Source organism: Pagrus major, chromosome 14 (genome assembly GCF_040436345.1).
Source record: "Pagrus major chromosome 14, Pma_NU_1.0".
NCBI classification, from domain to species: Eukaryota; Metazoa; Chordata; class Actinopteri; order Spariformes; family Sparidae; genus Pagrus; species Pagrus major.
The window spans coordinates 7807531-7831275 of NC_133228.1; the positions used below are offsets into that span (position 1 = coordinate 7807531).

At 40.1% G+C, this 23745-nt stretch overlaps 1 protein-coding gene across 1 annotated transcript; it reads left to right on the forward strand.

The window, feature by feature from the left end:
* Positions 1 to 150: 150 nt before the first annotated feature.
* ptprz1b (protein tyrosine phosphatase receptor type Z1b) lies at positions 151 to 23176 on the forward strand. Its single transcript, XM_073481140.1, has 30 exons — positions 151 to 400; positions 2038 to 2189; positions 2304 to 2399; positions 2514 to 2580; positions 3608 to 3765; positions 5266 to 5416; positions 7038 to 7222; positions 8860 to 8986; positions 9071 to 9123; positions 9658 to 10140; positions 10288 to 10474; positions 11275 to 11496; positions 14995 to 15139; positions 15229 to 15320; positions 15425 to 15510; positions 17643 to 17663; positions 18191 to 18287; positions 18369 to 18451; positions 18527 to 18661; positions 19111 to 19242; positions 19437 to 19594; positions 19673 to 19808; positions 19987 to 20133; positions 20280 to 20373; positions 21352 to 21425; positions 21538 to 21666; positions 21770 to 21922; positions 22015 to 22157; positions 22259 to 22394; positions 22625 to 23176. Exons 1-30 carry the CDS (start codon positions 151 to 153, stop codon positions 22766 to 22768), a joined length of 4236 nt encoding a protein of 1411 aa, XP_073337241.1. The 3' UTR covers positions 22769 to 23176.
* The last annotated feature ends 569 nt before the right edge of the window (positions 23177 to 23745 follow it).

Consider the following 23745-nt stretch of genomic DNA (forward strand, 5'->3'; position numbering starts at 1 on the left):
CAATATGTACCTTATGTTAACTGTGTATCTAATTTGTGTGTAAACATCCTAAGTGGAGCTGCCTGAGGGTGCAAAATGAATTTCAGTGTAAACTGACAAATTTCTATTGTATTCTATCGTTTCTTTATGGCCCCAGATTTTCTGCCGATGATGATTTCAAATCGGCAGTCCATGAACATGTTCCTCTCTTCATTAATCTGCCACTCTCTCTCATATACAGGTACCCTGAACCAGCGCAACTGGGGTAAGAGGTACCCATCCTGTAACAGCGCCAGGCAGTCTCCTGTGGACATCGATGAGACGTTTACCCAAGTCAGGCTGCAGTACCAGAATCTGCAGTTTGAAGGCTGGGACAAACTTACGGCAGAGTCCAGCACCATCCACAACAATGGAAAGACTGGTGTGTTAATCTTCTTTCACTCCTCTTTATCGCTATTTCCTCATGAGAAATAAATCTTACCAATCCATCAGAATTTCAAGCATACTTCAGCCATGATTAAAACCTTTTCCCAAGTGCAAGTTTCTATTTTTTCTTTTTCTTTTTCTTTTTTTTACATTTGCAGTTCAAGCTGTAGAAGCCATGTTTGCAATGCCACCCCACAGGAAATCAAAACATAGGCTGTTTCTGGTGAAGATGAGTGACGTGTAGAGTTTTCTTTCAGATCCCACACAAGCGCATAATAAGGCAGCAACCAGAGGAGAAAGATAGAGTGTGCAGTAGATTCAATCTATGGAAATGATTTTGACATTATTCTGGTGCTGTTTAACATGACATCCTAATCCCTAGATGTGGAAAGAAGCTTAACTTTTCAGATGCAGAGAGAAGACGATTCACAACTCGGGGGTTAATGAGAGACAGGAGCAGCGAGGATTTAAAGGACAAAGAGTCAGACAATGAAAGGGAAGTAGGCAAAGACCAAGTAATTGAGAGAGAAGCAACCAGAGGGGCAGCAGTACTGAGAGATCATGTGGAGAGAGAAGGGCGATCGATGTCGAGAGGCAGAGATGAAACTGTGCAACAGAAAAGAACCAACAAAGTAGCAAGAGGAATAAATGTATGCATATAGAGAGAGAAGGAGCAGGGGAGGGAAATGAGGACGATGTGAAGAGACAGTGAGAGCAAAGGCAGCGTGAGGAGTGATGTCTGGCCTGATAAACAAATGAAAACTGTCTGAGCTATCAGCACCATCTTTTCAATACAGCCTGGGCTCAATCTGTGTGTGTGTGTCTGTGTGTGTGCCTTCTATACGTTAATGGTCCTAAAATTAATCTTTTTTTTCCGTGTGAATTCAGAGAGGAAATTGCGTATTAAAACAGATATTGCAAAGCTGTCATGATGTTACGAGAGAAATATATGGCCTGCACAGTCTCACTGAACTCAATGTTATATCCTGTTGTGAGTCAATGGTCTTTCAACAAAGTAAATGGAGCATCAGAACATTTTGATAAGAGATTGCTCACTTAGAGTTCACCTCCAAGTGGTGAATATAAAAGATGAAAATATAAGGCCCTTATTATTTCCTTTATGTGGGAATAATATGTAATATGTTTATAACTTGTTTTGGTTGCTCCCAAATGACCAGTTGATGTAGGTTTAGATAACACATGTTTACAATACATTTTTAATAGCCCAAAATATCCATATTTAATGCACGAACACATGAACATATTGAAGTTATAGCAGCCAGACACTGTTGTGTCCTTTTTGAGGGGAAGAATCACCATCTCGCCAGTTGCTTAGTGCCAGAAGATCCAAATTTAGCTGGGTGCCCAGGCTGACCACAGCTGAGTATTGAGGTCTGAAAGACTTGTCAATCAAGCAAAGCCCTCAAACCCGTATTAAGCCTGTTGTAGGAAATGTCTGACTCTGACAGTCTGGGTTTCTTAAAACACCCTCAAGGGGCCACTGGACGAACTTCATCTCAATGCACTTGTACTTTAGTTTCAGCATTCAGCCATGAAGGAAACCGTTTTTGCTCTGTAACAACATCAAGGTTTACATAAACCTTAAATCTAAAGTGTGTGTGTGTGTTTTAGTGTCCATCAGTGTGGAAGGGGAGTTCTTTGTGAGTGGAGGAGGGCTGAGCTCCAGGTTTCGTGTTGCCAGAATCACCTTCCACTGGGGCCGCTGCAATGCAACGTCAGATGGGTCTGAACACAGCCTGAACGGGATGAAATACCCTCTGGAGGTACAGAAATAAATATAATCTATTCATCTATCCAGCAACATATTTACTGTTCACTCATTTATTACCAATGAAGCCTGAGTTCAGCTAACCTATCTGTTTTTTGTTCTCATTCAGATGCAGATCTACTGTTACGATGCAGCTGTCTTCCCAAGTCTGGACGATGCTGTTAAGGGAGGAGGGAGGATCGCTGCCTTGGTTGTGCTCTTTGAAGTAGGTCAAACTGTTGATTTGAGCCTGAGTTAGAGATCAGTCACTCCCTCCCTAAATGGTTAGAATAAAAGTCTTATATTTGCCTGTCTGTGAAGCTCATGTTCTTTTCCACAGATCAGCCTGGACGACAACGAGAGCTTCAGTCCCGTTATAGAAGCCGTCAACACTGTCAGCAGGTTTGGTAGGTCACTTCTACATACTACCTCTGGGTGAAAATGAACATGTGTCTTCTGCAAAGAGTGTAGCTGGGTGCAGTTCCTGTCAAGGGATGCAAGCAATTGGATTTTTGCCGTTATCCAGTATGCATCAATTTTCCAACTCTTTTTCCACTGACTGCCGATGCTGATACACACACATATTTTTCCACCTAATTACATAGTACATAATGTCTCTCCAGTAGTGGAAATAACATATTATTCTGCCTACTCTTATTGTTTTGTGCGTCCTGCTTGGCCTGCTGCCACCGCGACCCGACCCCAGATAAATAGATGGATGGGTGCTCTTATCATGATGGCCCACCAATAGATGCAGACATGCAATTCTTTTCAAAATGTACGCATTCACTGGGCACATTCACATTCACGATTTGCTTGTGCATGTATAAAGCGTCATTTTATCAGCCTGTCCAATCGGCATGAATTTCCATTTCAGGCTGATGCTGATATTTCATTTTTAAAGCGTCTCAATGTTATCGTGCATCCCTAGTGGTGATATAATAAAAATAAAAGTCAAATAAGTATTTGATTTCATGTTTACCAGACAAAATCCTGATTGTGTTGAATATTTCTGGTCAAAGAAGTAGAATAACAGTGTCCATGAACAAATGAAAAGCAAACTGTAATGTTTGTTACCAAATATGATTGGGATAAAATCTAGTTAAGCCAGTAAATACATGTTTAAAGTTAAATCAAAAAATTCTACAAATTGACATCAATTTCAGACAATGGAGTCCAATACATTAATCTTCAAAATCAACAGAACTATGAGGTAACTTAAATGTCATTAAAGTGAAAATAAGAAGTGGATTTCACATAATGATACCATGAATCATAAAAAGATGCTGATTAGCTTTTGATGAACATCATGATGCATATCACAGACACTTTCAAAATGCTTGGTCCCAGGTGGTTTTACAGTTTCGGACAAAATGTCTGTTGTTTGTTGTCACATTTTGTTGTTCTGATGGGACTTTTTTTTTTTCTTACCAGGAAAGAGCGGATCAATGGAAGCCTTCACATTGCGGTCGTTGCTGCCTAATAGCACAGATAAATATTACATCTACAACGGCTCACTAACTGCACCTCCCTGCTCGGAGACGGTGGAATGGATCGTCTTTAAAAACACGGTGGCCATATCAGAAACACAGGTCAGTGCAAGTTATATTGGGTATCATGATTTCAATTCAAAATCAAAATCCAAATAAGCTTCAATTTCAAAAAGCAGGAGCAGCGATTTGTCACCCTGCTCCTTGCGCAGGTTTTCTTTTTTTTTCAGAGATTTGTTGTTGTATTGATTTGTTTGGGAAGAGGGTTTACTCAGGACCGACTTGAGTAACAGATCCTTGTAACGAACTATGTTTTGTTGAACTCTGGAATCTTTTTGTTGAATATACTATTCAAACTTGAAACGAATCCAGATGCGATGGTCTTCAAATGGCATAGCTGTCCCTGCTGACATTTTTTTTTTTATCGAAAAACGAATCCGGGATTTGGAGAATTATGACACCTCTAGTTTTATCACACACACACACACACACACACACACACACACACACACACACACACACGCACACACGCACACATACACACACACACACACACACACACAGGTGTCCTCTACAACTAACGAATACTAATTTCTTTCTGAACACCTCAACTTGTAGAATAATGTTTTAATGTTCATTCACTCTTTTAAGCTGAATGCATTATACAACAAGCGCAGCCGACTGCCATGATGCTTCTTTTGAAGTCAGTGACAGCGGCTCTAAGTGCTAAATTGATGTAGCACTGTGTCTGATGAAAGCCTGCAAGCTTTGTGATGCAAATGTTTAATTCTTAATACTGAACGCATGCAGTCACAGTGTTTCAAAATACTGAAAAAAATTAAAGTTTATATTGGATTTCTTTTGTTACGTAAAAGTTATAAAAACATGGACCTTCACTGACTTTCAGTTTAAAAAGTGGACATTTTTCAAATGGATTTCTGTGAAGTTAAACATCAGTGCTGCCGGTAGTGTTTTAGTTCGTTGCTGGTTTTGGGTCAGCTGTCTTTGACATCTGTGCACAAAATGAAAACAAAACATCACATTGAAGTGATGCAATGTGAAGGGTTTAGTCAAAATGTGACCCTACAGAATAAGGTTTTTGTTGTGGCATGATTTAAAAAATTTTTTTTTTGAAAAAAGGCCCATCGTGCAGCAACAACACAACAGACACTGTAATGTTACTGCAGCTGGATTCCTAGCTGAAGACCCTTAAGGATGTCTGAGCATGAAATCATCTGTGTGATAATTATCAATTATGTAGCTGATTTAATGGAGAGTGAATGAGGTCATGAAAGTGGTTGCATGTATATTCTGTGTGCATATTTGTGCGTGTGTGTGCGTGCTTGTGTTTGTCTGTGTTTGCATGATTGAAACGGGGGTGGCAAGGCATGACATGGGCACAGTGTACGAACCAAAAATAGAGCAGCACTGTCTCTCTTCCTCCGTCTGGCACCAACACAAACCTCTTAAGCAAACGCACACTCACTAGTATCAGTGTTGGTTTTATTTGGCAACTGTGTGGTGAACGGAGAAGATGCAACAGACTCATGTTTATTTTCTTTGTTTCAGTTGCTACTTTTCTTCTCTTCTCTGTGTACCCAGTTGGAGGTGTTCTGTGAAGTGATGACGATGGAGCAGGCCGGGTACGTGATGCTTACCGATTACCTGCAGAACAACTTCAGGGAACAGCAGCAGCAGTTCATGGGTCAGGTGTTTGCCTCGTACACCGGAGTGGAGGACGTGCGCACACCCAGTACGTCATCAAGCACCCAAACCCATTTTAAGTCTTAACCAAAGGAAACCACATTGTACATATAGATAACATAGGAAGATGCATTAATGTCTAAATGAGGGGTTATTTTACCAAATGCTCACATCTATGTTTCCATGATGAATGTTGAACGAATGTTGAAAAATAGAAAGAATAGATTGAAAAGAGCTAAAACAGTTAGTCAATAAATGACTATTTAAATGACAAAAAATGCCTTTTATTTAGAAAATTGATAATTGTTTCAGTTTTCGTTTTTAAAATGGCAAAAAACTGTAAAGAAGTGCTTCTTTGGTTCCAGCTACTCAAAATGAGAGACCTTGCAGCTTTTATCTGTATCTTGGGTTTAGATAAAAGAACTGATTTCCATTCTCTGACCCCTTTTTTGCTTTTACGTGTCTCTTCTTCGGCTGCTCTCAGTTCTCAGTTTTGTTTTCCTTTTAATCTCCTCGCCCTCTGTGCTGAGCCTGTTTTGACATGGGAGTGGGCTCAGTGCCCACAGGCCATCCAGCAACATGCTAGGTAGAGAACTGAGAAATGTACGACATGACCTCAGCTTTGGTTAAAAGCTTATTCTTATTCTTACATTATTTTTCCTTCTTATGGTTTTGGGTTCACGTCCATGGTTAGATAGCACATTTACACTGAGCTTAATTAGATGCCGTACATTGGAGTCCTTTGAGCTGAAAAGTCATGTGCTGTCACTTTCCTGCTCACCATCAGTTTTAACTCAGTGCCAGAAAGTGAGTTTGGAGCAACAGAGATCTCAGCAGACAGGCGTTGGCTCAGACTCTGGTATTGATCAACCAGCAGATGCATCATGTTATGATTTTTTTTACTACAAAAAATGTCTTCCTTATTAGGCTTAAAAAACTTCAACCTTGAATCTCAACTTCTCCAAGGCTCTAAATCTTTTCACTTATCTAATTTATACCAAAATTTTGGGGCAGCACGGTGGAGAAAATTGACTCTCCCCCTCCAGGGATCAATATAAATATTACATTACAATTTTTTGCTATGAGTGAAAATATTGCCCGTCCTCTGCCTCTTCTGTAACTATAACGCTGTCCTCCACGGTCAGCCCAGTCATGATCATCAAAAGATGTAATTCACGATGCTCTCCATCTTCATAAAGTCGACCCTCAAGTAAAGTGGGTCTTTTGGGTTGCTAGGCAGCTCGTCTTTGTAGTTCAGTGCCCCTGCTCCTCTCAGCACAGGCAATTTATTTTGCAGCTCTTTTTGAAATTGAAATAAAGTATTCAGAAATTCAGAAAAGGCTCCTTTTGCCTGTAACAAATTCATGCAGCCAGACTCACACACACACACACACACACACACACCTCCCACTCATTGCCACTCTCACCTCCTGAGCTGGGCTTTTTAAAATCTATTGCTGTTTTCTTCCATTTTCAGTGCAGTTGATTGACATCACTTTACCTTCAGCAACACTGAACTTAATGTGTGATGTTGCACTGTGCGGTTCATGTTTACATGTCCCGTCGTACCTTTTCATGTTTTTCATCTATTTCTTTTGGGGCTTTTTATTGAGTTTTCTGCCACATCCACACTAATCAATGACTTTCTTTTTTCTTTCTGCCGTCTCCAGCCTGCAGCTCAGAGCCAGAGAATGTTCAGGCCGACGCCCAGAACGACACGACCATCGTGGTGATGTGGGAGCGTCCGCGTGTGGTTTACGACACAACCATCGACTGGTACACCGTCACCTACCAGAGGCTGCAGGGCCGTGACCAGAGCAAGCAGGAGTACAGGACAGATGGGGACCAGGACGTGGTATGAAAGAATCTCATCACATCTCTCAACAAAACGGATGAAAACATCACATTACAAACATATGTACACTCACCTTTGAACCATTATCTGCAGTCCACACATGTACGTTTGACCTATAAATACATAATAGATAGAAAATTACAGTCATTCCCTTTTCTCCTGCAGCAAATTTTAGAACATAATTTGTCAAAATTGCCTCAATCATCCGTCCACTCTCACTGTCCATCTCTCACTGACACATTACGACTGCTGCAGGGATCTGGATTGATCAAAGTAATTGATTGATTGATGGTGACAGTCAATCTTGGCCTCTTAACGGGTCATTGAGCATCCCCTAACGTGACCAGCAATATCTGTGTATGTGTATTTACATGTTTGTCTGCATGAGGGTGTGTATGTGCACAAGCCTTTGCATGTATGTAAACAAGTCGTCAATAATCAGACCAACATAATAGGACACAAATGAAGGCTGTTAGAAAATGTAAACACCACCTTTTGTTTGCAGACCTTACATTTGTGCATACAAGTGCATCATTTCTTTTCGGTTCTGATATAGTCTTTTTTTTGTTCTGAGTTTTTTCAGTTTGGGTTTGTTGGCTTTTCTATAGTTTTTGTTATTTGTGTTGTACTTGTTTTTTTAAGGCTCTTATATTGATAAAGCATAAAAAACAATATAATGTCTTTCAGATTTTACTTTTGATTTACAATACATGATACATTATTAAGCTAACTCAAGATTAAGACTTTAACATATCATACAAAAAAATGAAACATCTAATAAAAACCCACCAGGGGAATTATTTATTAAGATTGGCACACACTATTGTAGTGGAATTATGACTAGATTATGATTTGATGCCATCAATAGAGATGCACAAGTCCATGATATAAAATACAAAGCATGAGGTGGCTTTCACACAACAGGTATTTGCATATGTGCAACTTGAAAGTACATTAGCATTAAGGTAATGTGCTGTAAATGTCAAATACAGCATGGTTAGCAGACTCTCTCAAAAACTTGCAAGACTCAAAAATAAGGACATTTCACAGCAGAAATATTTAAATCTATGATTTTCACCCAGGAGAGCTTGTACCCCAGGGGGTTCTTCTGCAGTTACCAGGCAGCATGTGGTAAGATTATTGAGTAGTTCAGCTACTTGATGATACTGATCTTGAGTTTATAGGTAAATTTCTTTGAAGCGAAACTAAAAAAGGGGAATTAATATAATTTTATCGGATGAATTATGCTTTTCTCTCCTAAATGATGAAATCATAAACCATTGCTGAGGCAGTTGTGACAGCTCAACGCCACCTAATGCGAGCAGAGAAACAGATGAAGATAGTTAAAAGTGCTAGAGATCTTAGTATGAATGCAAACTTGACCAAATACACCAAAAAAAGATAAAACAGACCAAAGCTAGTCATCAACAATTCTAGATAATATTTGCAACAATATCCTCTTTCATAAAGTTAATAGTGTTAAATTACACGCAGTTCATATTGCATTCAAAGGAACACATTTGTATTTGAGGGGCTGGTGTTGATGAATGGGTACTTGAGCTCCTCTAAGAGGGTTGTTGATGACAAAAAAAAAAAAAGGTTTGGGAAACACTAATTTAAAATATGTGATTTTACAGGGTGCCATCATCCCCAGCCTGCTGGCCAACAGCAGCTATGTGGTTCAGGTGGTTGCTATTTGCACCAACGGACTCAGAGGACGATGGAGTGACCAGATTATAGTGGACATGCCGTTAGAAGACCCTGGTACAAACAAATATACAGACAAACTCCTATAAAGTAAGAGCATACATTTTAACTGCTACACTTAACAGTCTTTTTTCTCTGCAGAAAGTGATTCAGATCCTGAGGCTGTCACAAAAGATCTGGAAGGCAACAGGGAGGTAGGACCTGACACCACTCTGCATGTTTGAACTCTTTTTGTGGAATTATTTTGCAGTGATGAAGTTTGCCTTGTATTCAGTCTTATCAGAAACCCTAATTATTATGCAAATAATTGTAATTATGTCAGTAGAGGCTTGTCACTGAGTGTTTTCAGAAGAGGATAGAAGGTTATAAGGGACTTTCCAGCATGTTTAGGAGAGATAAAAAATAACCAAAATACGACAGTAATGCCAACATGTTTTTCTCACTGAGAGAAGCAGCGCAGCCTGTGCCCCTCGCTGCATTAATGGAGATTATTTTATGTCTTATTATCAGTTAATTTGAATGTTAAGAAGTAAACAAGACCACTGCACCACTGTGTCTTTGGTAGGATGTTTATATTCACTCATTTAAGGAGGAAGCAGCAACAGTATTACAATCTTTCCATGTTTTTATTCCTCCTTTAACAAGGACTAGCCCTCAATCACATACAGTATATAACCAGACATGTTGTGACACAGCTCCACACACTTGTGATTTTTCCTTTGTGATAGGTCTCATCCAAAACCAGATTGGAGAAGCCAGAGAACCAGAATCAGGTGGATTCGTCTGCAGAGGACCACAGCCCAGTGGAGGAGATCCCAGTGGAGCAGACCAGAGTTTACCAAAACCAACCAGGTAGCGAAACTCAGGAAAACCCGAACCTCCCGGTCCAGGTCAGCACGCGTCCAACCCCAAAGAGTCCCTCAGAGTCAGCCGTTCTTCAGAAAACTCGACTTAACCAGAATGTGAAAAAGAAACCAGGTCGGAGCAAGTCTAAACCCGATGATATGGATCAGAACTGGATTGATGATGATGAGAGGATTCTGACACAACGGCCATTCACTAATGTGGGTTTTGGCGGCAACGGTGCAATATGGGTAACTGATGTAACAGAGCAGCCAGGGTTCCTGTTTCCAGTTGCTCGGTCGACTACCCTGCCGACAATTCGCCGACAAATTACAGAAGAGGCCTCGTTGTCAGAGTTGCCACATCAGGTAGTAAACACTAAACATGTTGTCTTTTTTTCACAATGTTTTATTTACCGCCATCCTTAAAACTGATAACTGTAACACATGATGTTGAAACAATGAAAGTTTCCTCATCCATGAAACCCAATGTTTTTGTGGCCCTTCTACTTGCAGTCAGGTGATAATGGTCCGCCAGACCAAGCCGGTGAAAGTGGCCTCCCATCTCCCCAGTCGGACCTCTTCACCCCTCCTGTGGAGGACATCCAAGTCACAGATGTCTTCTATGAAGACACGGTTAACAACTCTCCACTAGAAACCACACCCATTGCTGCAACAGTGCCTGCTGCTGCAGTGTTGCCAGGTCGGATTTGATTGGAGAAGCTTTTTCTGTTTATCAAAAACATCTTGGTTTGGTACTGCAGCTCTTTGTGCAATGCCAGGGAGGAATTTAAGCTCATAAATATTTAAAAAGGTACCAGCAGAAGATTTTTTCTTCCGCTGGACACTTGCCAGTGAATCTGCTCAGATTAACACCAGTGTTAACACTAACATGTTCAAAATGTGTGTGTATGTTTTATATATAATTGGAACATTTCACAGATGTTTGAATAAATATGAACAGCTACTGCTGCTCAATCATCGTAACTAATGACGAGCTGTTCATTTATGATGTTTTTAAGTTTATCTAACAAGCCCAGAAAAGGATACAAGATGTCCTATTCAACTAATATTCATGCTCATTTCTACAGTAAATGTTTTCTCAGCAATTTAGAATTTTTTTGCATATGTCTTAAAATTACTCAAATTGTTTTTCTTTCATTTTGGACTTTGTTTGAAAAAGCATTATTCTGGATCTTGTTTATATGATTTTGTTGTGTCTTGTGTATCGTTGTGGGTTCTTTCATTCATTCATCTAAGTTTTCATGTGATGTGACGTCGTTGCATCATACAGTAGGATTTACAATACATTACAGTATGGCACGTCAGATCACCTGTCATTTTGTGTCACATATGTCACATGCTATGATATTATTCCATGACTTATCATGTGACATCACATTAAATAACATCAAGTTTGCTCACGTTATGTCATCATAAAAAATCATATCACGTTGCACATTGCTCGATATCGTCATCATGTACATGCATTCTGTCCCGCAGGTAATAAAGTGAGTGAAGCCTCCTCGCCAGCCTCAGAAGACAGTGATGCCCCTGTGAACAAACCTGTACCAGAATCCATCACCTCAGTTCCCTCTAGCCCCTCCTGGATCACGGCGAGGGCTGCGACCGCCAGCAACACACTCGCTGAGTCGGTCTACAAATCATTCACCTCCTCCTCTCTGCTCAGGGTGCTGATGCACACAACACAGCCCATGTTTAATGGTAAGATGAAACACCTAAGAAGCATATATCATATACTATAATGAATGTGACCTTTTACTTCCTATTAAAAGTGGTTATGCATTTATAATATGAGGCATTTAACAGAGCAGCAGCATGGTATAAATAAATGTGTTTTCGTGGTGGGTAGACAGCTGGACTTAATTGCAGTGGATGATTGCCTGTCTCCTCTAATAGCCCACTGCTGTTTGGCTAATCACATCGTGGTGGCATGTTGTATAGTGGCACGATGTAGATAATGCAGTTGGTGGTGGTGGTAATGATGATGGTTGATAAGAAAAAGCTGGCGTTGATGATGATTAGAGTGATAATCAGCAGCTGCCTCACTCTCTGAACTGGTTCAGAAATAAAATATGCTTTGACTCTTCCTAAACTCTTGCAGCACGTTATGACTCTTTATGAGGTCATATTTTTCCCAGCTCTTCATAATCTACTTGAGTCCACTCAAGCTCAGTGATTAGCATCTACTTTTGGGATACTTCTTCTGGGTCTGCATTCTTTTCTGTGGCTCAGTGGCGCACTCTGGTGGTTGTTTTATCCTTCTGTCCTTTGCAGAATGCACTTCATCTTAAGGGGACCTTGTCTGTGCTTCTTCACCACGCTGATTTGTGACATGTCTTCATTCAGGATCTCAATAAATAATTCCAATTCTTGGCTCTCTTTTTGCATTTTGTGTATGGTGTGGGGCTTGATGATGAATGAAAATTCAACCTTTACTTTGTCTGAAATTCTCAGCTTCAGTCCAGCTTTCATGTTCTTCATCTGCGGAGTTCCTTTGTCAACTTTTCTTTCATCTTTTCCTGGAGTGAGAAAGTTTCATTGCTGCTGTCCTTGAGCATTTTTCTTTCAAACTTTTACTTTGACTTTACTTGCAGCAAAAACACCCACATCCAAGATTGAGGACTTAGCCTTTGATCAGTCTTCTGGCTTAACAAACTCTCCTAACAGTCTTAGTGGAGTGATCGTCGAGCCTGCGGTCTCTGTCTTAGAAGGAGGATTCTCTGTCGACGGAGATTCATTCAGTGTAACGCCTCAATCGCTCAACCTTTTTAATGAATATACCAGCAATATCCGTCCTTTTCCTTCTCTCCCTGAAGATAAGAGAAGTGGCATTATCTTTCATCAAAATGACAAGTCCTCTGAAGAGCACTCTATCGTCCGTCAAACCTCTACAACTCTGGGTTCTCAGGATCGCTTCATCACCACTTATTCCGTTTCTCTATGGTCTGGTAATCCCTTGAGTACCATTAACTTATCAGAAGCAAACACGGCTGAGGGAAGTAACCCAAGTGTTGATGGTCGAGTTCAAGATGGTCTGAATAAGTTGCCACTTCCCAACAAAAGAGAAGATCAAGAGGAAGCCAGGACAGACAGACGTAAAAAGTCCAACCCAAGCCCGCCAGCTGAGGGAAGTGGATCAGGCTCTGGCCTCTATAACAACAGGTTAAATCAGGAATTTGATAGAGTTACTACTGTTAATTATCTATCTACCTTATCTACTATTAGATTCAAGGTGGATAATACCGGGAAAAAGAGTAGATCAACAGGTATTAAGATGGATAGTGAAACGGATGATGAGGCAGGAAGCAAAATAATTGGCAAGAAAGAAAGTGGAACAGTAGCAGAGAATGAAAGTGAGCAAAGTAGTGAGGAGGAAGAAAAGGTTGGAGAAGGAAAAGCAGTAAATGCCACTGGGAATCAGAACGTGAGGAAAATGGATGATGAAACAGATGAGAGTGCCAGACAGCTCAATAGCACAGCAGGTTGTGACACGCTGAATGAGAAAGAGAGAGTAACTGAAGTTGAGACTGTAATAGGAACGGAAATGAACACTGAGACCGGCAGTGGGGAGGAAATTGAGTCAAATTTCAGAGTTTTTAGCCGGCCTGTGAACATCCATGGTTCTGGAGATGGTGGAGATAGAGAGGAAGGTGGACATGGAAAAGGAATGAAAGTCAGTGGTGATAATAAAGGTATCAAAGCTGTAGGTGGAAAGAAAAGTGGTGACAGAGGTGATGGAAGGGAAGACAGCAAGAGAGAAGTTGTATCTGGCAGAAGAGATGGTCTCCAGCTGTCTATCAGTCAAGATAGACCTACAGCAGAGCTCCCACTGTTTGACAGCAGTGAAGAAAATGGAGATGGTGATGAATATGATGAAGAGGAGCGAAGAGGTCTGAAGAGTGAGGAACACATTGAAGGAGGTGGTAAAGACGACACTGATGCAGCCGTAACTAAAGAGAGTTCACAGCAGTCCGAAAGTGTGGACAGGTTGTTGTTTGATGCTGCAAGGAGTCCTGTGTTGAGGCATCTCGTCCCTCTGTTCACACTGACAGATGGCAGCAAGGCCACAGAAGAGCGTATGGAAGGTAAATGTTTGTCAATGCTCAGCTTTTCCTCAGCTCTGCCTCTCTGTGACAATGTGTCACTACAGTTTAGTTTTTCCCTCTCACAGACTTCTTTCCATACCCATAAGGTGACATTAACCTACCTAGTTTATGTTAGGTAGTGCTTATTATTATTCCAAACAACACAGTTAATGCTACTTAAGGCTCATATAATCAATATGTTTATGGTAACAGGATGAAATGTGTGTAAAGTAGCATTGTAGCTACTCAATAATTTGGTTTTTCGGGTCGCTCAACCATGTTTTACAGCCACAGTACGCAGCTGTTTTAAGGTCTGATAAACCCATTGTATACAACCGACCTACTACCAAATGGTAAACAGAGAAACTACGTACAGAAACTCGCTACACATACGCGAACATAGTTGGAGCAGCTAAAAAGCCAGGTTTCCCTTAGAAGTTGGCAGACACTCAAACAGAGCTAAAAGGAAAGTGAATGTTGGACTTGGTTTTTGTTTGGCTTGCTAACAAGTTGATCAAATCAGCTTTATAAAGCGATTACTTTGGTTCACCGAGTGGCCAAAAGAAAATCAATTAAAGCAGGTTCAATGTGTGGCAGATTGTTTTGCTTTGGAAGGTTTGAGGAGCAGTTGGAAATCTGTCAGTAACTGGACACTGGCTGATTTCAAGACTTAAATTAAACTCAACACAAGCTTGAAATAGGTTGTTGTCTTTTTTCAACTCATATTTTTTTTTCCCTTCTGCAAAGTACTTTTATACAATTTTGTCTTATAGTATAGAATAGTAGAATAGAGTATAGTAAAGTTCTTAAGTATAGAATATATATGATTATATGTTATATAAATGTCATACATTTTATGAAGATCAAATTATAAATGATAACTCAATATTATATTGCATTGTATTTTATATTATATTATATTCTTATATATTTGTAAACTTTTAGAATCCCTTTTTGACCCTCGAAATAGTCTCACCACAATATCCACTTGTGTGTGTTTTTTGGAGCTTTCTATCATCATTTTTCATGGAATTTCATGATTTACAAACGCACTTTAAACTAAAGTCGCAGCGATCATGACACTGACATCATCACTCTGGCTCCTTTTCCTCAGAGGGCAGCAACAGCAGCCATGAGTCTCGGATCGGGCTGGTCGGAGGTGTGGAGAGGGAGAAGAGGACAGTCGTTCCTCTGGCTGTCGTCTCCACTCTCACCATCCTCTGTCTGCTGGTACTGGTGGGAATACTCATCTACTGGAGGTACAAACAGACACACACACTGGATCGATATCTGCCTCGATCAATTTCGCCTGTGTACTTCACAGAATTCTGATTTGTTTGTGTCACAGAAACTGTTTCCAGGCAGCAAATTTCTACCCAGATGACACTGCATCGCCTAAAGTCATATCTGCTCCATCTACACCCATGTTGCTGGCCACAGGTAACACACACACACACACACACACACACTCAAAGGATTTTATTATAAACAGATTGGAGCCACAATGTTAAGCACACACTAAAATGTTCACTCTGTGGTTGCAGATGGACACGAGCCGCTGACAGTGAAGCAGTTTGTGAAGCACGTCATGGAGCTGCACACCAACAACACCTTCTCCAAGGAGTTTGAGGTGAGCAGATTGTTCCTTATTGTAATAGACAAAATGTCCATGGAGGGGAACATACACAGCCATTAGATAAATTGATAAAAATCATCCAGTAAAAGATTTTAGAATTAGCATAAAATAAAACATAATTTATTCTTGGTTTATGTGTGTAAGTCGACAGTAACGTAACTCATTTGTCATAGCTTCTTAATGCTTTTCCATATCTCTATTAACATCATGTTCTTAAGGGAAATCATTCAGCGCAGTGATAATGTGTAACTCTCATGTTCAACATGTTGTGCAACAGTATACAGGAAGGGGGTCTGGTACTAACCATGCCAGTGTTACTTGGTTCTCATCCCAGACTAGTTCAAATGTACAAACACACCAAGCCAAAGGCAGTCATTAAAATTTGATATGCAGGTTTTGATCGATAAAAACGATGAAAACTTTCAGGCAGGTAAACCCTTCACATAACGTTTTATATTAAGGCACTTGTAATAAGAATAGAGAGAGATAAAGGCTCTTATAAGATTGTAACTAACAGCAATAAGACTATATAATAACACTGTATAAGTGTTAATAATAAGATAATAAAGGTGTTTATTGTAAGATATATATATATATATATATATATATATATATATATATATAAGTATATATATGTATATATATAAGACATTTATATGCACTTATAAGAACCGTGTTTAACTAAGTTACCTGTTATACCACTGTTAAACCTTTAGGTAGAATCTCATTTTACAGGTCTGGAAATTTCATGGTAAGTAGGTACTAATTACCATGTAACATTTTGGAATATGTTTATTTATATTTCGACATTTCTTTGAAATGACCCCCAAATTATCACAAAAATGACCTTCAAAATGTATGAATAAATTACCCCAACAGATTTAATTATATTATTCTAGTATTTTCCAAAAAGCAGTTAATAAATAGCTGGTATTTGCTTAACTTCCGCTGATCATGCCATTTTAATTTCCAACTAGTTTCTGTCTCGTCCCCTCAGAGGATTCTTGATTATGAAGTTGTATTAGTCTGTAATTAGCAATTAATGCTGGCTAACTACAAAAAAAGTGTGTCTGTTGTTTAGGTTGGAAAATAAAATTGCTTGATCAGCAGTATTTATAAACCGCTTATTAGAAAATAGCAGACTATTATTATCAAATAATATTGGTGTAATTTTCAAAGTAATCATTGTGGTAATTGGGGGTTAATTTCATAGAGTTAGTTAGTAATTATCACACACAATGAAATCTGACCTGTAAAATGAAGTGACAGTTAACTAGGCTTTGTAGCTTTGTAATGCTATTATAACAATCATAAAGAACTGATAAGGTTTTATTTATGTTCTTATAGCAGTCTATAAACTGTTGACAAGTTTCTTAGAAATGTCCTATGATCTAATTATAAATGTGTTTATGTTGCTATTATCAAATCTTATACAGTCTTTTTCACGTTAATTAGCCTCTTTTAAGAACTTATAAGAGCCTTATTATAGATTAACTTACACTTATTAAAGAGTGTACCAATCATCATCTGTGTTTTAGAAATGTCTCATGTGGCGTATTGACATATCTTAATGTTGTTGCATATTTTTAGCTTTTAGCTCGTGGGTTAGTTCCAACAGTAGGTACATCTGCATGACATTAGTCACCTCTGTTTCCTAGCATGAACCCTCTGAGTTACACACACAGATAGGATTAATTCAGGTATATTTTGCCCCTGTAATTGCAAACGCATTTGTGTGTTTTACCCCAATTTGTTACAGTGTTTTTGACTTTCCTATAGCTGCAGCAACAAACATCACAGCCTTGGACTGTAGATACATACTAAGCTTTTTGTGTATGCAGTATGCACAAAAGATATGCTGTAATTGATATTTCTGTGTAGAATAAGAACACACAGTTGAACATGGTTAAATCTAAAAGTCCACAGCTCAGTTGGGAATATTTTTAGTGTTTCCCATTTAGCACCGCCTCTCTGTGTGTATCTGAACCCCATATTCCTGTACCTGCACTGACTCCCTGTCTGTCTGTCTGTCTGTCTATCATCCTGCTCCCTACCCCCCACCCCTCTCGTTTCACCACCTCCACCACCATCGTCGTGCTTTCTGCATCCTCACCACCCTCCATTAGATTGTCAAAGAATCCTATGAGGTAAGACACCTACAGTATCAGCCCTCTCCAGTTGTAGAGGTTTGTTTAAAATGAAATCTCCTTTGTGTGACCCTCTGGTGACAAACCTGTAGTCCATTTGTAGACGGCATCATCTGTATGTCAGTGTGATACTGAATGTAAACTAGGTGAAAGATGAAGTTTACTTTGTCTTTGTCAGAGTTTGTTTTCGTTAATTAAAATCATCTGAGGTAGAGGTGATTTTCTCTGCTTCTTCAGATTTCAGTCTGTATTAAAAGCTGATATACGGACATGTTTTCAAAGTGAGATGGAACCAAGGACACTTAAGTGGCACTTTTTTATGAATCCATTTCTGGAAATGCAATTCTGTTTTTGTAAGACTGGTCTAACATCTTAAAGTATTATGAATATGAGGCTTTAACACAGGTCACATACTGTAGCATCAGTCTCCATGTTTACTCCAGTGAGTCCAGTGCTCATTGTGATGATTTGCATGTGTAGCCGAGTGACTAACCCAAATCTCATTTGTATTTTCTGTTGTTTTTCAGGAGGTGCAGGCCTGCACAGTGGACATGGGCATCACTGCCGACAACTCCAGTCACCCTGACAACAAAAGCAAGAACAGATACATCAACATACTGGCCTGTACGTCACTGTTCAACGTTTATGTTCAATTATAAAAGCCAGAAGTGATAAAACTGATAAACCCTTTTTTTTTTCACCCAGATGACCACAGCAGAGTGAAGCTCTCCAACAGTTTGGACAGAGATGGGAAATGTGGGGACTACATCAACGCTAACTTTGTGGACGTAAGTGTGTTTTTGTCAACCTTGCCATAAACAGATCGAAGTGTGTTCTTTACTAAATTGTGTTTTCCTCTGCAGGGTTATGAGCGAACAAGGGCGTACATCGCAGCTCAAGGGCCACTCAGAGCGGGCAGGGAAGACTTCTGGAGGATGATCTGGCAGCAGAACGTTGGAGTCATTGTCATGATAACCAACCTAAAGGAGAAAGGAAGGGTAGGAGGTCACCACCACTCTGACACAAACAGCAGCTTCTTCACAGATTCAGTACAACTTCATCTGATCTTGAATTTGACTGTTCTCAGTACAGTGGGTTTATTAAAGCTTTTTAGCTAATAACAATGAGCTAAAAGAAGCTAAAACTCTCCACAGAGCACTACAGAGTAGGGTTATAATTATCTGTGGGTTTGTCATAATAAGCTACCTCTTTCACATAACACATAATCATTTGAACATTGTTAATAAATGATACTGATATTACAGTTTTCAGTGTTATGCAGGCCTTTATGTTGATATCACTTGCGCTTGTGATGAGATTGATTATGTCGGCTACCATGCTGTGTCTTGTAAACTGTGACCTGTTGAAAAGAGAATAAATATGTAGTTTCTCAGAACAGAGGAATGTGTTCATCTGCTTCTGTTTTATATTTGTATTCTTTCTACAGACTAAGTGTGACCAGTACTGGCCTGAGGAGAATCAGGAGGAATACGGCCCATACCAGGTGACTCTGAAAAGCAGCAAGACCCTCGCTTACTACACGCTGCGGACGTTCACTGTCAGAGATACTACAAATAAGGTACTTCACACACACACACACACACACACACACACACACACACACACACACACACACACACACACACACACACACACACACTCTTGTATTAGGTCTGTTCAAGCTAAAAACCACAGGCTTTGTAAAGCTCTGTAGATAAATGTTTCCTCACATGCAAAATCACACTCATAATATCTCCCCTTCTGGTCCTCCAGGTTTCTCAGAGGAGAGTTGAACACACTGTCCTCCATTACCACTACACCCAGTGGCCAGACATGGGCGTCCCAGAATACTCTCTGCCTGTCCTGTCCTTCATCAGAGCATCCTCTCGGTCACGGACACAGGAGATGGGACCCGTACTGGTACACTGCAGGTACCGTGTGTGTGTGTTACTATTTCACATATGCCATATAATGAATATATGTGTTTGACATCTGATGGTGTGTTATAGTGCTGGTGTGGGAAGGACAGGAACCTACATAGTGATAGACAGCATGCTGCAGCAGATCCAGGATCAGGGCACAGTGAACGTTCTTGGTTTCCTAAAACACGTCCGGACGCAGAGGAACTTCCTGGTTCAGACCGAGGTAAGCGGACTGATGCAAAGACACACACACACACACACACACACACACACACACACACACACACACACACACACACACACACACACACACACTGACAGTGGTGTTTTCTCAATGTCCATCCAGTCAATCCTTATTGAGAACAAAGTGTCTTGTCATTTCTCCTGTTGCTCACCTGAAGGAGCAGTATATTTTCATCCATGATGCCCTGGTGGAGGCCATCATGAGCCGTGACACCTCGGTGACCTCTGACCTCCTCCACACCTATGTGTCTGAACTCCTGACCCCTGGCGCATCAGGCAGGACACGCATGGACAGGCAGTTCAAGGTCTGGCATGTTTTATAAGCCTTTACTTTGTTCTCTGATGTGATGTTGACATTCGAGGCATTTAGCCGGTGTTTTTTGATCATATTGTTACTTACAAGTGAACACACTGAACATTGCAAATGTAACTGACTCTTGATATGTTTCAGTTGATCAGTCAGCGTCAGGCGAAACACGCAGACTACAGCACTGCCCTGAGGGACGGCAATGCAGAGAGGAACAGAGCCAGAGCGTTGATGCCTGGTAAGCAGGGCTGGTTTACTAACTGCAGGCAACTCCTTTGAAAGGCCATGTAAAAAGCCTTACCTTCACTGTGTGGCAGGTTGTTTCATGGTTTGTAGCAGTTTGATGAGTTGTAACCTTGTTTGGGAGTTTGGGTTTATGCACCAAGTGAAGCACAATATCAACTGACAAGATGACGGCTTTATTTTCTGATCTTGAGTGTCCTTCTTGAAGAGACGCCAGCAAGAAAAATTCACTTTCAAGTTCATCACAGCTGATGTTGAATTTACATTGTACATATTCCCATATTAATGTATGTTTAATCAGATGATCACACAGCAAACATGGCTCCATTTTGGAGACAATAGGCCCCAGTTTTGCGTCAATTTGTAGTCATTTTTGTCCTTTTGCAGTTGTTTATTGTTCCCATAGTTTAATCATTTAAATCTCTTTGTGGTTATTTTGAGTCTCTTGTAGTTATTTTTGAGTCTATGTAGTCATTTTGAGTCTATGTAGTCATTTTGAGTCTCTCTGGAGTTATTTTTTAGTCTCTTTGTTGTCATTTCCGAGTTTATATGTAGTCGTTTTGAGTCTCTCTGGAGTTATTTTTTAGTCTCTTTGTTGTCATTTCCGAGTTTATATGTAGTCGTTTTGAGTCTCTCTGTAGTTTTTTTTCAAATCTCTTTGTAGTCATTTCGAGTCTCTTTTGGTCATTTTCAGGTCATTTTTTGAGTCTTTGTAGTCATTTTTGGCCTCTTTGTCGTCGTTTTGGGTCTCTTTTGGTCATTTTCAGGTCATTTTTGAGTCTCTTTGCAGTTGTTTTTGAGTCTCTTGTTCTTGTAGTCAACTGGCATGTCTTTTCTGGCCAATTTAATCCATTTGTTTTCGTTTGATTAACATTTAGTCATTCTTCCATGGATGGATCAGAGGCTTATGAATTATGCAAGGTCTCTATTTTTTAGGTGTGGTATTGCTGACTCATGTCTCTGTTTTGTACAGTGGAAAGATCAAGAGTGTGTCTGACAGCTTCAGAAACAAACTCCACAGGGTACATCAACGCCTCCTACGTCACGGTGAGAAAACTGGACAACAATTTGTTCCAATTTTATTAAAGGGCTCTTCTGTTGTTTTGAATACATGAACTAAACATTGGCTGGTAGTCTGATGATGCTGGTGTTTCCGCAGGGACATCACCAGAGTAAAGAGTTCATAGTGAGCCAGACTCCTCTGAGCAGCACGGTGGCAGATTTCTGGAGAATGATCTGGGAACACAACACACACTTTGTTGTCCGTCTGCAGGACACACACTGTCAGGTACAACACACACACCCACCCACAGGTATTCTGTATAGCACTTATAAAACGATGATGTATAAACACACACACACACTCTGACATGTTTTCCTGTTTATGTCAGAGTGGAGAGGGGCAGTCTTGTGTTTTCTGGCCCAGTAAAGACCAGCCAATGAACTTTGAGGGTTTTACTGTGTCATACTTGGGGGAGGAGCATCTATGTTTGTCCAATGATGAGAGGCTTTTGGTGCAGGACTTTACAGTGCAGTCTCCACAGGTAATACACACACACACAGTATACTGTATTTTATATATAAAGATGAAGACAATTACAGTCCTTCGTTTCTGTTTTTCAATGCTTCTGTCTAGAACAATTATGTGTTGGAAGTGCGTCAGTACAGCGCCACCTGCTGGCCCAACCCTGACAGTCCCATCAGAAACAGTTTTGATCTGGTCAACACAGTCAAAGAGCACAGCAGACATTCAGACGCACCTACAGTCATACATGATCCGTGAGTACAACACAGACAGGCTCACTCATTTGTTTCTAATATATTGTTCTTTCTTTGTGAGGATAAATCTATGCTATGTGTGTGTGTGTATGTGTGTGTAGGTTGGGAGGTGCTACATCTGGGCTGTTCTGTGCCCTCACCACCCTGTCCAGTCAGCTTGAGGAGGAGGGAGCAGTAGATGTCTACCAAGTTGCACGGATGACCAATCTCATGAGGCCTGGGGTTTTTAATGATGTAGTAAGTACAGTAACACACACAATAAACATTAGTAAAGCTCTAATTCCTCACTGTCATTGCTATAACAACTTAAAAAATGGCAATGAGGCGAGCAATTTCACCTCAGGCATTCACCATCAGTTTTGAAAAATGCATCATGTTATAAGAATCCTAATTTACAAAAACGTATGTGGTAAGGGTTTTTCTAATGAAACCTGTTTCAGTCTCAAAGCTGTGTTTTGTCCCCACAGGAGCAGTACCAGTATCTGTACCGAGCCGTGCTGAGTCTAGTGAGCAGCCAGGAGGACCAGAGAGCCCTGCAGAGTCCAGAAACCAACGGATCAGTACCACTGGGACAGACTAACATCGCTGAGAGCCTGGAGTCCCTCATGTAGACACATGCACACATGTAACACACAAACATTTCACATACATAGGAAACGCATCATTTGGGCACACACACACCAGTATAGACTAAGTGGTGTGGTGGCTGAGGTTCAACCCGACATGTGATAAGAGGATGAACTCCATCATCATATAGCTGTGTCCACTGAGCATGCTAACGCTTTAATACAGTGTGTTCAACAATCAGAGATCATAACTACTTTAACTGTCCGATATTGTGATGACACTACAGAGCTTTTTGCCCCCTGGACCAACCTGGCAGGTTTAGACAGGTGATAATGTTCATTAATCATACTGTTAGCGTTAGCGTGCACAGCAGACACAGAGCTCATCTCTGATGTTAAGAGACCAACCAGCCATGATATGACTGACAAGGTACCACTGTCTAGTAAGGCACTCTTTATAAATGGCGTGTTAATATTAATGATTACAGACATAATGGGTTATAGAATATAAAATCCCTATAAGCATGTATTAATTAAAACAAGGATTTATAATCACATTTATACAGAGTGGAAAGGACAAACATCAGCCAATGGGATTTTTGGTAACAATAACTGTTCTTTAAAGCATTAGTGAATGATTTATTAAGCATTAATGAAGACATTAGTGTAAATTCAGAATTATTTATAACAGACTCGTTATTAGAAAGTGGTACCAAAGAAGCTTCACTGCCTTTCCAACAAGAACTTACAGATGTTCCAGCTGTGTATCTGTTGCTGGTCAGCGTGTTGGCTGAAAGAAGCAGCAGTGCCAACACTTCCTGAGAGAAAAACAGCCAAAAACCTTTTGAGGGCTTTCATCTAAAACTAAATGAATATGAAATGAACAACATTACATTTTTCTTAATGATGGAAAACACCTGCCATTTAATTTAAAAAACGTACCCACCTTAAATTCATTTAAATCTTTAAAATATATTTCTTTTATTTGTGATCCTTCCTTTTAGTTTAGTTTTTGGACCTTT